Source organism: Rhopilema esculentum, chromosome 13 (genome assembly GCF_057945365.1).
Source record: "Rhopilema esculentum isolate cy_ngs chromosome 13, ASM5794536v1, whole genome shotgun sequence".
NCBI lineage: Eukaryota > Metazoa > Cnidaria > Scyphozoa > Rhizostomeae > Rhizostomatidae > Rhopilema > Rhopilema esculentum.
This window is the reverse complement of record NC_142827.1, coordinates 11,401,149-11,416,837: the sequence shown is the minus strand read 5'-3', so window position 1 is coordinate 11,416,837 and position 15,689 is coordinate 11,401,149. Positions and strand designations below refer to the sequence as shown.

Genomic DNA, 15,689 nt, shown 5'->3' with positions numbered 1-15,689 from the left:
ACAAAACGAAAACCAAAACGACATTAATATCAATAATAATAACAATAATAATAATAATAATAATAATAATAATAATGGAAACATTTCATTTTCAATTCAATTTGAACTACAATTACAAATCTCACTATTACAAGGTAATTTGCAATTGGCTAGCCTGGTTTTACAAGAAAAAACTATAACAATCGTAAGGTAGAAGGAAAAACTGAGAAAAATAAAACAACCGAAATTAAAACGGATGTAATTCCGGATTTGTCCATGGTTTATTTTTGCAACAAAATATGAGTACGTAGTACGGATGGCAATGTTGGAAAGTTTAGAGATGAGATACCGTTTTTGTTGTTGATCGATGGAGAGAGAGTCGCACATTTTGAAGAAGGAGATACAGGAATTGCCAAAGATGCCAAGAGAGCTCATAGAAAGATTCACAAAAGAGACACATTTGAACTTCCGCTGTAAGTCAGATAGGAGAGAAGCATGCTTGCTATGTTTTCTTGTTGCATTTGTGTCAAGATTAGATTCAAAACCAACAGTAAGCTCTAAGATGTATAGGTAGTTGTTGTTAGTCTTCAAGAGAAGATCTGGGCGAAGGTTTTCTCCAGTTATGATTGATGGTGAAAGATAGCCAGGTATATCAGCGTAGATGGTAGATTCATTAACAGCTTTAAGAGACGTAGCTAGAAAGTTTAAGATAGAGTTATGACGCCAGGTGTATCGGCCTTGTTCCAGGTATGTTTTGCAGCCAGCAACAACGTGAAGGAGGGTTTCTGGCATAAAACAGAAAGAACAGTCAGAAGTCTGGCTCAAGTTCCACTTTTTCAAGTTTTTCTGTGTAGAAAGGGTATTGCTTAGGTACCTTATGGTGAAATTGAAAATATTCTGAGGCATGATACTTTGCACCTTGGACCAAAGTTTGTTTATTTGTGGAAGATCCTGGTTAAAAAGATGTGATAATAAAGATCCTTGGGAAGTTAGATTGTTTTGCAGACGATCTTTATGTTCTTGCTGGACAGCCTTTAATGCTTCTTTCGTGTTCCTATATATATCATATTGTATATTTGTGCTACTGCTGGTATTTTTCCATAAAGAGCGAATGTGTCATAATAATAATAATGATAATAATAATAATAATAATAATAATAATAATAATAATAATAATAATAATAATCATGATGATGGTGCCGTGCTGAGAGGACGTGTTTGGAATCTCGCACGCGAACCTAAAATAATGCTCTCATTATGCGTATTTTAGGAAAGGAGCATGTAATTATATTATTGATATCTATATACCAATGTATAATTAGCGACCTGCAACACTTCCAAAGTCAAACAGGAGTCGCAAAAGCGAAATACAGAATGGAAGATGGGGAACAACATCAAAGCAGCCATGCTCGACGCCAATCAAAAACAAATTGGACCGCAAAAATGAATATGGATCTACTCAACTGCAGAGAAAAGGCCAAAAGTACCCATACAAGAGCTGACTGCCCACGCAAACGAAATGGACGAAAGACTGGAGTGATGGAGCTCACAAAAATCTTTTGGGAAGAAATTGGTTACGCAGATTTAGGCAAAACAGCACAGAACTTGCGAGACCAAGCTGCACGCATTGAGAAGGTGACAATAACAGACCAACAGACAATACAAAATGAGATAATAGAACAAACAGAATGCCAAATACAAGACAATGCTGCATTGAATAATGTAGAAACCGAACAAAGGAGCATTGAAAATCCACCCTTTACGCCAGATGCGGAGCTAGACAGTCATTTCAAAGGAATACAAGAAAAAGTCAAACAAAAATATCTTGATGTAAAAACAATCCCTGGGGACTGGAGTAGACGTGGTTTAAACACATATGTAAAAAAGAAGCCAACATGTAAAGAACTGCAAGACCTGCAAGGAATTCTTATGGGTTTGGAAATGCATAGCCCAAAGGAAGAACCAACGAAATACCTGTGGGATGTGAACTGTGCAATGTATGCAATGATTTGTGGATGGAAGTTAGCATGCGATCATAAAGATGGGAATAACAACAGCAACAACCAGGGAAAGCAAAAGGGAATTCCAGTCTGGGAAAAACGAATGAATGAGAAAATGAACAAAATTAGGGGCAAGATCTCACAAATTGCCGAGGAAATACAGAGAATAAAGAATAATAAGAAACTTACGAGAAACATGAGAAGAAACAGGAGGTGGATGAAAAGAGAACTGAAGGGTAGAATAACCCTAAATGGGCTACTGGAAATAAGGGAACACAAGATTAGTGTGGTAAAATCAATGAAATACAATAAGGAAAAGAAAAAAGGCCAGATCGTGAGAAACAAAATTAACAGGCTATATGACACAGACTAAAGAAAAGTATACAACACGTTTAGAGAAATCCGGAAAAACGATGACTCGGATGATGTGAGTTTTAAGACAAGAAGAGACAAAACCGGAAGCCAAACAACACTTACCAAAGAAGATTTTGAAGACTACTGGCCAAAAATTTGGAGCGAAGAATCGAAGGTAAATCTGGAAGCAAAATGGATCAAAGACGTTGAACAAGCCATTAGTCAGTCAACAGCAGTCAATGATGATGAAATCGTAAATATCACAAAGGAGAAATTCACGAATATGCTTAAAACGAAAAAAAACTGGTCGTCACCCGGTAAAGATAAAATAGTGAATTACTAGCTCAAAGCGTTTACAACTACACACGAAGGTATATCGGTAGCAGTCACTGAACTGATTAACAAGCAGACACCTATTCCCACATGGTTACTTGAAGGAAGATGTGGGCTACACCCAAAAAAGCTCCAACCAAAAGCACCTGACCATCGTCCCATCACCTGCTTAAATACGATGTACAAGTCAATCACTTCACTCGTAGGCGAATATCTACCATTAAAGACGCTACAGATGGATCAGAGAGGAGGTAGACCTGGAGTAATGGGATGCACTGACAACATGTTAATTGACAAAATGATCCTAGAAGATGCAAAAATGAATAAAAAGAATTTATCAATGGTTTGGACTGATGTAAGAAAAGCATTTGATTCCGTGACACACGCTTGGATTCTTAAGGTGTTATCAATGAATAAGACAAACAAACCAATCATAAAGTTTGTAGAAAACATAATGAAAGGCTGGAAAATCTCAATAACCGTCGATACAGTAAATGGAAAGGAACAATTGGAGCCAATAAATGTCAAGAGAGGTATACTGCAAGGAGACAGCTTTGTTGTCAGGCTTTTTGTACTATGTCTTGACCCAATAGCTTGGACGATTAGAGGATATGAGGGTTACCAACTGACGCACGACAGGACAATGAAGATAACACACCTATTATTTGTTGACGATTTGAAACTCTATGCAAAATCAGAGAACAAAATATCAGTCGTGACAAAGAAAGTTAAGGAAATGTATGAAGATATTGGGATGTCCTGGGGCCTGGAAAAGTGTGCTTCTTTGCATGTAGTTAGAGGGAAAGTATCAAAGAGCGAAGATTTACCAATAGGGGCAAAGGATTCCATCTCAGTTATGGAATCTAGCGACAAGTACAAATTTCTTGGAAAGTATGAAAATTTCGAACAGCTGGACAAGTTCACGTTCCAACAAGCAGAAAAAGAGTATCTACGAAGATTGAATGTTATATGGTCATCACCCTTGTCAGTACCAAGAAAACAGACAGCTTGCATCGTCTTTGCTTTGCCTACATTAGAATACTTCATGGGGACAAGTAATTGGTTGATAGCAGATATTCAAAATCTTGACAGGAAAAGCAGAAAGGTAGTCGAGATGCATAAAGGAAAACACATCTCAGAATCAATAGCAATGCTCTATTTGCCACAAAAATGTGGTGGAAGGGGCTTCAAGTCTGTAGAGGATACCTATAAGATCTCAAAAATTAAGGTGGCACATTAACATAAGCAAAGATCCAAGAATAAAGCTGGTACGCTCGTTCCAACATTACAAAAGCAAAAAGAACTTCAAGTCAACTTTTGTTGAAGCAACAAGGTACGCAAAGGAACATTTCAAAGCTGACTTGAGCCTTTTAGAGGAAAAGTCTGTATTAAGCTATGAACAGGAAAGAGTAGAGTTAAAAGATGACAACTATATACAGATCCAACGCAGACTAGGAAGTATCCTTCAAAGACTATATGAAGAAAGAGTAGGATTCTACACGGTTTCAATACTAGATAATGATGAAATATCAAAGAACAGTAGAAAAATTTTTCGAAGCTGGAAAAACATCCCAGATATAGTCTTATCGACAAATGAATCAATAAAGCAACAGTTACTACCTACCAAAGCGTATTCAAAGTACAAGTCAAAGATGGAAACTGCAAATACAACATGTAGTCTATGTAAGCAAGCAGAAGAAACAGTCGTTCATTTGCTGTGCTCCTGTGCAGCATTAGCACAAACACTCTACAAGGCACGACACGATAGAATGTTAAGACCTATCTATCATCTAATACGAGCAAAGTTTGAATTTGATGGAAATAATCGTGGAGTTCCATGGTACAAGCAAGCATTACCTCTTGCAAGCATCGAAAATGATCGTGCTAAGATTATGTGGGACATACCGATGCACTTAGACAAAAGACCAAGCAACAATGCCATTAAGCCTGATATGCTGATAATTGACAAAGTAGGAAAAAAGGTCAGTTTGATAGAGGGGACTATATGTGCACCTGGATGTATTGCCAAGAGAGAGAAAGAAAAACAAGACAAGTATTCTGAAATGAGGAAGTCACTGGAACGGTTAAATCGTGGATACGAAATAGATCAAATCAATGTTGTATTTGACTTTCTAGGCTGTTACAGCAAGCAATTGGAGTGTCATATCAAGAGACTATGTAAAGGAGAGAAGGAGGCAAAATTAGTAATCGAGCAATGTCAAAAATGGGTACTCAGCCAAAACTGCGAGATTGTTAAAACTTTTTATGAAAGAAAATAGAACAACAAAAATAGTCTGCCTAGGCATTAGCCAGCAGTATAGTGGACACAACAAAAAGCAACAGAAACAATTTTGACAATAATAAATAATAATAATGAGAAAAGTTTTGGATTACAGCAAATAGGACGAAATAGAGAGCTGGAAAAGAAAGACTGGTTTGCATGGAAGACTAAAGATCTATTATCTTAAGCCACGGGAGGTGGCCTGATCATAGACAAAACACTGGTATACCATCAAGACCATGAGAAGAGTTGAATAAGAATAATAATAATAATAATAATAATAATAATAATAATAATAAGAATTGACCATAACAAGCCTGATCTAGTCCTACTGGATAAGAAAGGAAGAACATGCTATATTATAGAGGTGGCATGTCCTTTTGACACAAGAGTTGAAAAGAAGGAGAAGGAAAAGTTTGAGCACTATACAGATCTGAAGTATGAACTTTTGAAGGTTTGGAACAGAGAAATAACAAAAGTATACATAATACCAATTGTCATTGGTGCGCTAGGAATAGTCACGAAGAATGTTGCAAAGTATCTTGAAAATATCGACTTTAAACCTGGTTTAGATCCTCTGCAAAAAGCTTGTTTGTTGGGCATTGCTAGAATAATGAGAAAAGTTTTGGATTACAGCAAATAGGACGAAATAGAGAGCTGGAAAAGAAAGACTGGTTTGCATGGAAGACTAAAGATCTATTATCTTAAGGTGGTCATTAACAGTAAAAAATACTGGTCTTGGTGAGAAACTGCTAATCTGGGATTTTTATGTCAAGTAGTACTTTAATGCTTCAAAATTTGTATGAAAAGAATTTTTTCAAATTATCCTAATCATAAAGGGTGAAAAAAGCCCCAAACAATTAGTTAGTGTGCTTAGCAACCGAAAAGTTTGGTTGCTAGGGTGACAATTTTGGAAGTTTCTCAGGCACCCCACAAGGTATTTCGGAAAAAATCCACTCTCCAGTATTCCAAAGGTCCTGTCCGTTTCTACCCACAATTCAGTTCAATTCAATTCAATTAAAAGAACGGAAGAAAAAGCCGAAGCTATTCCAACAGTCCTACATGGCGAGGAAAAAGTTTAGATCTGTAACTCGAAAGAAAAGAAAGAAAGTTTTTTATGGAAAAGGAAATAAAGAATCAGAAAAAAGTTTAAATTCACAGCTAGAGTTGGAAAGTTTCACCATTAGCAGTTCGTTGGCTGAGGATGAAGCAGCGGATGAGCCACGGCCGGGGCCTAGCCATCAACGAAGTGAAATAGAGCTAGCACTTCACCATCATAGCACCCCAGATGACAAAAAAACGAGCAGAAGCCAACATAAACTTGACAATTCATCATTTTTGGAATTTGAAAACAGTATACCACAGCTTACAAGAAGTGCTCGGGTAAATCTTGGACTGAAAACCCCAACAATCGAGGAAGCCCATGGCTATAAATTACAGGACTTCACACTGCTGCAGCAATTTTTGAACGAAGCAACAGTTTGTAGAAAATGTCGTAAATCAAAGTCTGAGCTTGTTATAAAACAAATAAATAGTCAAAGAGATGGACTTGCTGAAAAATGTGTTGTTACTTGTAAAAATTGCAACTTTTCTTACAACCTTGAAACAAGCAAACAGATTGGTGGAAAAGGAGGTGGATCATATGAAGTAAACAGAAGATCAGTGATAGCCACAATGTCCAGTGGGGGAGGACGGTCAAGCCTACAGAACTTTTGCACACAAATGAACCTTCCTGCTCCAATTTCTCAACCAGCATTTGCTGCCCAAGTGAAGTTTATAGAGTCTGCATCAGTGACAAATGCAGAGGAAGTGATGCGTGCTGCCGCACAACGTCTTAGAGATTTGATCTCTTCTGAGAATCCAGAACTCATCGATGAAGATTCTGATGGAGCACTACCATGTAGTGTGACAGTGGATGGCACATGGCAACGAAGAGGACATGCATCAAAGATTGGCATAGTTTTTGTCATGTCTGCTAGAACTGGAGATATATTAGACTATGAAGTTAAGTCATTGGTGTGTCACCAATGCAGCAAAGCCACTAAGAAACTTGGAAATGATACAGATGAGATGAATCAATGGCAGGAGACACATAAACCATTTTGTAACATAAATCATAAGGGAACCTCCGATGCTATGGAATCATCTGCAGCAGTTGATATATTCTCCAGATCAATCGAAAAGAGACATCTCAAGTATACCACATATGTAGGTGATGGTGATTCAAATTCATTTGGTAAAGTGAAAGCTGCCATACAAGACAAGTATGGAGACAGATATCCAATTGTAAAAGAGGACTGTGTGGGCCACATACAAAAAAGGATGGGAACAGCTCTTAGAAGTTACAAGAAAGGGAAGAAAGGAATGAAACTTTCTGATGGAAAAACTGTTGGTGGTAAAGCAAGGCTCACAGATCTTGTAATTGATAAAATTCAAGGGTATTATGGAAAGGCAATCAGGAGCAACAAAAATAATTTGGAAGGGATGCATAGAGCTGTTTGGGCAATATTTTGCCACACTATTGCCAACTCAAATGAAAGCCTTGAGCAACAACATCGTTATTGTCCCCAAGCCAGCGACACTTGGTGCAAATTTGTGAAAGATAAAATTCATAATACAAAATCATATTCTGAAGAAGGCAGACTACCAGAGGTGTTTCATGATGAATTAAAGCCCATTTTTACAAGACTTTCTGATAGAGTTCTCCTTCAGAGATGTCTTGCCGGCATGACACAAAATCAGAATGAGTGTGTCAATGGACAAGTCTGGGCAAGGTGTCCCAAGACCAGATTTTGTGGCAAGAGAAGAGTCGTGGTTGCAGTGTGTGAAACAATTGCTGTTTCAAATACAGGTGCTGCATCCAAAGCCAAGCTGTTTGAGAAGTCAAGGGTACACATTGGAAAAAACACATTTAGAGGGCTCAGATTTCAAGATAAAACTAGGCTACAATCAGCAGCTCAAAAGATCTCTGAGAAATACATCAGAACAAGAACAAGAAAGAGACAAGCGTCAAAAAAGAAAAGTGATATGAGTTATTTACCAGGGGGCTTTGGCACTAACCCTGAGCCAGACTTTCCAGTTGCTAAAAAAAGAAAACCATCCATAGGAAGCAAGACTTTGGGAAAAAATCAGAGAAAAGGAAATACTGGAAAACATAAAAAAACGCAAGATGAAGAGTTATCAGAGGACAGCAAAACAGAGGAACCTAAAATTCTATTTAGAGAACCTATCTTTGAAAGGATTCATGGTAACTCTTCTGGCTTATGAGCTGGAAGTCTTATTGATGTTTTAAAACTGATTTTAGATGATATAACCCGCTCTGTCAACTTGACAATTATATGAAAACTTTAACAGCCGTTTTCTCAAAATAGGAGATTTTAGTACCACACCATATTGGAGACTAAGTGTACTCCAAATCTTTTACTGTACACTCATGAAATTTTGCAGTGGCATAGGATTAGACTTGAAGAGTGCAATGAGTGGAAAAAAAATAGTTTGTGTTTCACATGGCAACCGTTGCTATGGAAAACATCCTTATTTGGAATAGAAAGCATTATGAATCATTTTTTTAAAAAGTGTTACACTCATTGCATAGAGGTTCAATAGTTTAAGCTACATGCAAGATTTCATAAGTGCATGATTAACAGTCTCTTAATAAATACATCTCCAAGTTTTACCCTTGTGTGCGCATTTCGCTAATTTGCATATTCTATTTATAGAATAAACAAATAAAAAATCCGTCAGAATGATAGTCCATTCTATGCATTCACATCAGCTAAGTTTATTTTGTCCTGCATCATAGAGCCTTTTTGGAAATTGATTTTGTTTAATGTTAGTGCTTCTAAGAAATTTAGTGTTAATTACCACCTTAAGCCACGGGAGGTGGCCTGATCATAGACAAAACACTGGTATACCATCAAAACCATGAGAAGAGTTGAATAATATTAATAATAATAATAATAATAATAATAACAATAATAATAATAATAATAATAATAATAATAATAATAATAATAATAATAATAATAATAATAATGACAAAAATAATAATAATAATGATAATAATAGTACAGAAAGAACAGAAAGGTTGCAGGCGAAATAGTAGGGGTACTAAAAACCAGCTTTTGATCGATAAAATGGTTATCAAGAACTGCAAAAGGAGAATGACAAACCTATGCCTTGCGTGGATTGACTACAAGAAGGCATATGATATGGTGCCCCACTCCTGGATCAAACGATGTCTGCAAATGTTTAAGATATCTGAAAGCGTTGGGCGACTGATAACAAATTCTATGAATTCCTGGAAGGTAGAGTTAACATCCGGTACAGATGGATTAGGAATGGTGAATATTAGGAGAGGGATTTTTCAGGGAGACAGTTTATCTCCAATCTTGTTTGTTCTATGTTTGATACCATTATCTGCATTGTTGAATGGAATGGGAGATGGATATAAGCTTGGAATAGACCGTGGCAAGATAAATCATCTTCTCTTTATGGATGATCTGAAGCTATACGCAAAAAATGAAAAAGAGCTTGACACACTTGTACAGACGGTGAGAATCTTTAGTGAAGATATCGGTATGGAATTCGGCATCCAAAAATGCGCAATGGTTAAGCTGATAAGAGGTCATATTGTGGAAAGTTCAGGCATAGCATAACCAGATGGAGCAGAGATAAGATCTTTGGAGCAAAGTGAGGGATATAAATATCTCGGCATTCTTCAAAGTGATGATATCAAGAACAACGAAATGAAACAAATGACCAAGAAAAAATACTTCAGGAGGGTAAGAAAGGTTCTAAAAGCAAGTCTTAATGGAAAGAATACAATCGAGTCAATAAATTCATGGGCAGTTGCAACAGTGCGATATAGCGCAGGAATTGTAAACGGGACAAAGGAAGACTTACGAGAAATGGACAGGAAACACGAAAACTGCTAACTGTATACCTGTGCATGCACCCACAGAAAGATGTAGACAGACTGTTTTGGAAGAGAAAAGAAGGAGGTCGGGGCTAATTAGTATAGAGGATTGTATCACTATAGAAGAGAATAGCCTTGGATATTATATAAATACTAAGCAAGAACAACTACTGAAAGAAGTGCGCAAAGACAATATCATCAAAGAGAGACAAAGCCCAGGGGAAAAGAAGAGAATGATCATTGAAAACAGAAAAGAAAGGTTTAGCGAAAAACCATTGCACTTAGAACAAACTGGATATCGGTTATGATAGATAAAAGGCAAGGATCCGCAATGTATCGAATGTGCGGGGAGCGGGATGAGACTATAAGCCACATTGTCTCGGAGTGTAAAAAACTGGCACAAAATGAGTACAAGAAATGGCTTCATGATAAAGTGGCTGCTGTGATACATTGGCATCTGTGCCACAAGTTTGGATTTCCTTGCGGATCAAAGAACAACGATCACTTTGTAGATAACACAATTGCTGTACTAGAAAATGAAGCAATTAGACTTCTATGGGACTTCTCCATTCAAACTGAGTCTAAAATCGAACATAACAGGCCAGATATAGTTGTCATTGAAAAAAAGTCAAAAACATGTTATATAATAGACGTGGCATGTCCCTTCGATACCAGAATTGAGAAAAAAGAAATGGAAAAGAAAGTGCTTACTGCGATCTGAAGTACGAGATATTCAAAGTCTATAAAGGTGAAGTCAATAAAGTTCTCATCATTCCAGTTATCATCGGAGCGTTAGGCTCAGTGACCAAAAGATTCAAAAATTACCTAGAGCAACTAAAGTGCAAAGTTTGGATTGAAGTAGTGCAAAGGACCTGCCTTCTGGGAACATCAAGAATACTAAGGAAAGTTTTGGACACGAAATAGAAGAACAAACTAGCTCCCCTACGAAGCCCGCTACGCGGGCTTGCCAGTGACCCTACGGTAGAGTACATAGATTAGCCTCGGAAAAGACAAGAATTTTCTTAAAACCCCCTGTGAATGATAGTAAAATTAGCCTCGGTAAAGACAAGAATTCTTTCGAAGCCCCTAATGAGTATGCAGATTAGCCTCGGAAAAGACAAGAGGTGTATCAAACTCGATTTGAAAAAAATTGGCTCCGCACAGGTCACGTGATAAAAAAATTACTCGCACTCCTGTGACTATCGCTAGTCAGGGGGTCGCCTGAAATAGAGAAGGGGTAGAGGCTCCCCCCTTCCTAGCGATAGTCACAGGAGTGCGAGTAATTTTTTTATCACGTGACCTGTGCGGAGCCAATTTTTTTCAAATCGAGTTTGATACACCTCTTGTCTTTTCCGAGGCTAATCTGCATACTCATTAGGGGCTTCGAAAGAATTCTTGTCTTTACCGAGGCTAATTTTACTATCATTCACAGGGGGTTTTAAGAAAATTCTTGTCTTTTCCGAGGCTAATCTATGTACTCTACCGTAGGGTCACTGGCAAGCCCGCGTAGCGGGCTTCGTAGGGGAGCTAGTCTTCCGTTAATTGAAAGTTGCTTCAAAACATTTGGAAGCCCAGGTCTATTCGTGTTCCTCGTTTAGATATTTTAATGGGTTACCCCCTAAGTCTCCTGTTTTAATTTTCCATAGAATTTCATGGTAAGACTTCCCAACTTTACTTATTTGTTTACTCCTCTGACAAATAAAATTAAAATTGAATCTATCCTGAAAATCAAAGTAAAAAAACAATGCCCTCTTACATTCTTTCAATTTAATAAGGAATGCAAGCAAAAAGTGTAATATCATACGGCAAGCAGGCAAGCACATTCTAAGCATGACAAAAGACAAACATAATTAATCCAATCCATAGTCACGCCTACTGTGAGTATCATATACTATTGGCAAGAGCAGGAAATAATTGCTCGAGGACAAAGTATTATTTACTTGCAGCAACAACCCTATTGAGATAAGAGCTATTTTCGTGTAGGAAGATAATGCTTTATTACCTTGATTGTAATTCAGTAAATCCTTTTAGAAAAGTAAACCCAAACTTAATTACTTGCTGGCTCCAGATACCCATACTTGCGAAATTCCTAATAGAATCAATCCAATAAGTAGTTCCTTGATTATTATGATTACCAATTAGCAATATCATGGCTTTCATCACCATCTGAAGCCCTTTGAAATCAAGGTTAATAGCACTCTTGACTTATTCAGAAGCTAATCTTACTATCCCATTTTGGGGCCATAGGGTGCCCAAAGAGCGGGATTTACTGGGAGCTACTCTTCCGTTTATTAAAATGTGCATATCAATTTGATACATAAACGGTTGCAATATCAAGGCAATACAGAAAGTTGCTTCAATACATTTTGTAAGCCACGATCTATTTGGGGTCCTTGCTTAAATACTTTCACGGGTTACCCTCTTTATTTCTCCTGCTTATTCTAATTGCAATGTTTTGAAACTTCCATTTTCTTTTATCTCTCGGTGAATCGTGGTGCTCGTTTAAATATCTTGCAGGCTTATCTAAAAGCTTTGTTAAATATTCTGAATTCTACTTTAAACTTGACAGCTACATACTTCTGCCAGCCCCCATCATTTTCACGAGTTAATCCTATAATTTCTCCTATTTAGTCAGAATCAAATTTTTAAGTTGTCCAATCATACACTCTTAGCCCTCGTCGACTTATAGGGCGCTTATAAATATTTTCTAAGGCCATTCTTAATGCTGTAATGTTCATTTTGAATCCAGCGTGAATATCTTTAACATAGCATTTCGTTCAATTCTTGTTCATTTGTGATGCTGTTTTAAGATATAATTTGGGGCCACCTTTAAAGTTCCTCTGTTTATTTTGAATCAAACATTAACGTTTTCCAACAATAAATTCCTGTTAGCCGTTATTGGTCCATGGTGCTCGTTTAGATATATATCATCTAAAAATTTCTTAAGCATCAAAATTCCTTAAAAAATGTCGATTCATAAAAGAATTAACGACTCCTCTTCTAAACTCCAAAGAGTTATAGAGTTATTACGCAGTTCTATACATTTGAGGTCCACATATCAAATCTCCGTCACAATTAGCTTTTGAAACACTGCAGGAACAAAGCAGTTAAGAAATAGAAAGATAAAAAACAGCCAAGTTTCGTGCATCAGAAAGGAATCTTACTCTAACAACAAATTAACAAAATACAATTTACGGACAACAGCTAATCTAAATAACTTTAGTCCGTTTCTCCACAGTCAAGTTTTTTCATGTTTCTTTGTTCGATTTAACGACAACATAAATGCCACGAATTTCGTTTCGAAGGTCCGAGAATCACGTCTGCGTCGTAATCATTGCTTGAAACGCTATTTGATCTAGATGAAGAACAAAAAAAATAATTAAGATGTTATTCTATGGTTAATGAAAGCACGTTCTAAGGAAATCGATGGTCATAATGCTTTGTAAAAATTTCAGAAAATTTGTTCGCCTCGAGAGCCTAGCCAGCCCTTCAAGCGGCTGGTTTTTAGTGTAATTTCGTCGAAATAAGCGCAAAATCATTTGAAATTGCTCTTTTTTAGAGGGTAATACAGCCAATCTATTTTTTTTAGCACGAAACTACGCGAGAGGTAAAAATTTCGGAGAAACACGTTCGCGGCGGGTTTAGCTACCCATTTTTAGCCACCGGTTTTTAGTGTAATTACATCAATTTAAAAATAAATTCATTTGAAATGGTTCTCCCTATTCTGATGGCAATAGAGCCAATCCATTTTCTTTTTAGCACAAAGCTACGGAAGAGGTAAAAATTTTGTAGAAACACGCTCGCGGCGGGTTTAGCTATCCATTTTTAGCGTCCGGTTTTTAGTGTAATTTCATCAAATTAAAAATAAATTCATTTGAAATGGTTCTCTCTATTCTGATGGCAATAGAGCCAATCCATATTCTTTTAAGCAGAAAACTACGCAAGAGGTAAACAATTCAGAGAAACACGTTCGTGGCGGGTCTAGCGACTCCTTTCAGCAACCGATTTTTAGTGTAATTTCACCCAAATAAGCATAGAGTCATTTGAAATGGTTTCTATAATGATTAATTTACAATTCCGAAAATGATGCAGGCACAATCTACCGTAACAATCCAGCTTCCTTTCAGTACAAAACCACGAAAAGAGGTGGAAATTCGCCGTTCGCGGCGGGGGTCTAGCAGTAAGCGACCGGTTTTTAGTGTAATTTCATCAAATTAAGCATAAAATCATTTGAATTTGTTCTTGTTAAGCGAGCAATACAGCAAATCCATTTTCCTTGAAGGACAAAACTGCGAAGAGGTAAAACATTAAGAGAAACACGTTCGTGGCGGGTCTAGCGACCCCTTTTGGCAACCGGTTTTTAGTGTAATTTCACCCAAATAAGCAAAAAGTCATTTGAAATGGTTTCTAGAATGATTTATTGATAATTCCGAAAAAATGCTCTCAAAAAGCTAGAAATAATTTTCACTCGAGGGGCAGGCAAATCCAACCTCAGTCTCAGCGGGAAAATCGCACAAAAAGTGAAATTTTAATCGAAAAATACTCACTTGTTGTACCAAAAAGTCAGCGAATCCGATCGTTTATCTACAAAAAAGGAAGGCGGTTAGAAAAGGTTGCTGCAAAGGATTCTCGATAGGCATAAAAAGTTGGGGGCTGGCGGGATTACATAATTCGCATTGCAACGGGTTTCCTATGAAAATCAAATTTTCTTGCATCAAGAATAAACAGCAGGAATAATCTACCACAATTCTTCATACTCTGATTGCAATAAAGCCAATCCAGTTTCCTTTTAGCACAAAACCACGAGAAGAGGTAAACATTTTTCGTTCGCGGCGGGGTTCTAGCAGCCGGTTTTTAGTGCAATTTTATCCAAATGAGCAGGAAATCATGTCAAATAATTTAAATTTCGAAAACACGTAAGAACAACAGCGCTTACCTGTATTCACATGCCATCGATTCTGATGCCAGTGAAGAAGGGGATCAGCCAGCAGCAATCGCAAAACCAAAAAACGGGCAGCAGCGGGTGTACCGTACGTACGTAGCTACTAAAACGAAGAAAAGGAAGATCGTCAAAACCACGAATTACATGGCTCTTGCAAATGAAATAACAACAAACGGGGTATCGATCGACAAAAAGGAAAGGAAAATAGCTAGCGAGAAAGTTTATAATAAAAAGCTAGCGAGACTCACCTGCAGCTGTAGCACTGTAGCACTGTAGCACTGTAGAACACGACCGTCGACAACCGCTTCGAGTTCGAAAAGGAATGCCAACCAGCAGTGCACGTAGATTTATTATCATCCAATTCCAAATCACCAAAAAATTATGAGCACATTTGAAAAGCCTCCTTTGAAATGGAACGATTGCTGGAGGAAGAAGTTTTGAAATCTTTTGTAGAGACCAAGAGAAAAGAGAGAGAAAGAACCTTTAGAAACGGGACAATGGGACAAAGAGCTCGGAGAGCACTAATCGTGATGGAGAGGTTTTGGAGCGATTTTGGAACGAACCCGGGAGAAAAGGTACAAATATCTATAAAAAGGGAGGAAAAACGAAAAAAAGAAACCCCCTACGCAGTAGTTTGAGGATCCAGGACGAAGTGGAAAAAAGAATTTTGAAAATCGGCAAAGCGGTTTTGGCTCGTAACCTTTTGAAGCGCTGGGTGGTTTTGATGGAGGGATCCGCTCGTGCATTGTGTGGGGCTTTTGTTTGAGGAGATTAGAGAAAATTTGCATAGTCGCACATTAGTATTAGTTAGATCCCCTACGAAGCCCGCTACGCGGGCTTGCCAGTGACCCTACGGTAGAGTACATAGATTAGCCTCGGAAA

General features: G+C 37.5%; 1 protein-coding gene and 1 long non-coding RNA gene across 2 annotated transcripts; one reads left to right on the top strand and one right to left on the bottom strand.

The window, feature by feature from the left end:
* The first annotated feature begins 5,650 nt into the window (after positions 1-5,650).
* On the top strand, positions 5,651-8,819 carry LOC135693699 (uncharacterized). Its single transcript, XM_065212242.2, has one exon. The coding sequence runs from the start codon at positions 6,010-6,012 to the stop codon at positions 8,212-8,214; it is 2,205 nt and encodes a 734-aa protein (XP_065068314.2). The 5' UTR covers positions 5,651-6,009; the 3' UTR covers positions 8,215-8,819.
* Positions 8,820-11,072: 2,253 nt separating this feature from the next.
* LOC135687417 (uncharacterized) lies at positions 11,073-15,632 on the bottom strand. Its single transcript, XR_010516211.2, has 4 exons — positions 15,056-15,632; positions 14,802-14,910; positions 14,413-14,449; positions 11,073-13,220 (listed from the first exon to the last, which is right to left on the bottom strand). It is a non-coding gene; the product is annotated as an uncharacterized LOC135687417 (long non-coding RNA).
* Positions 15,633-15,689: the final 57 nt, after the last annotated feature.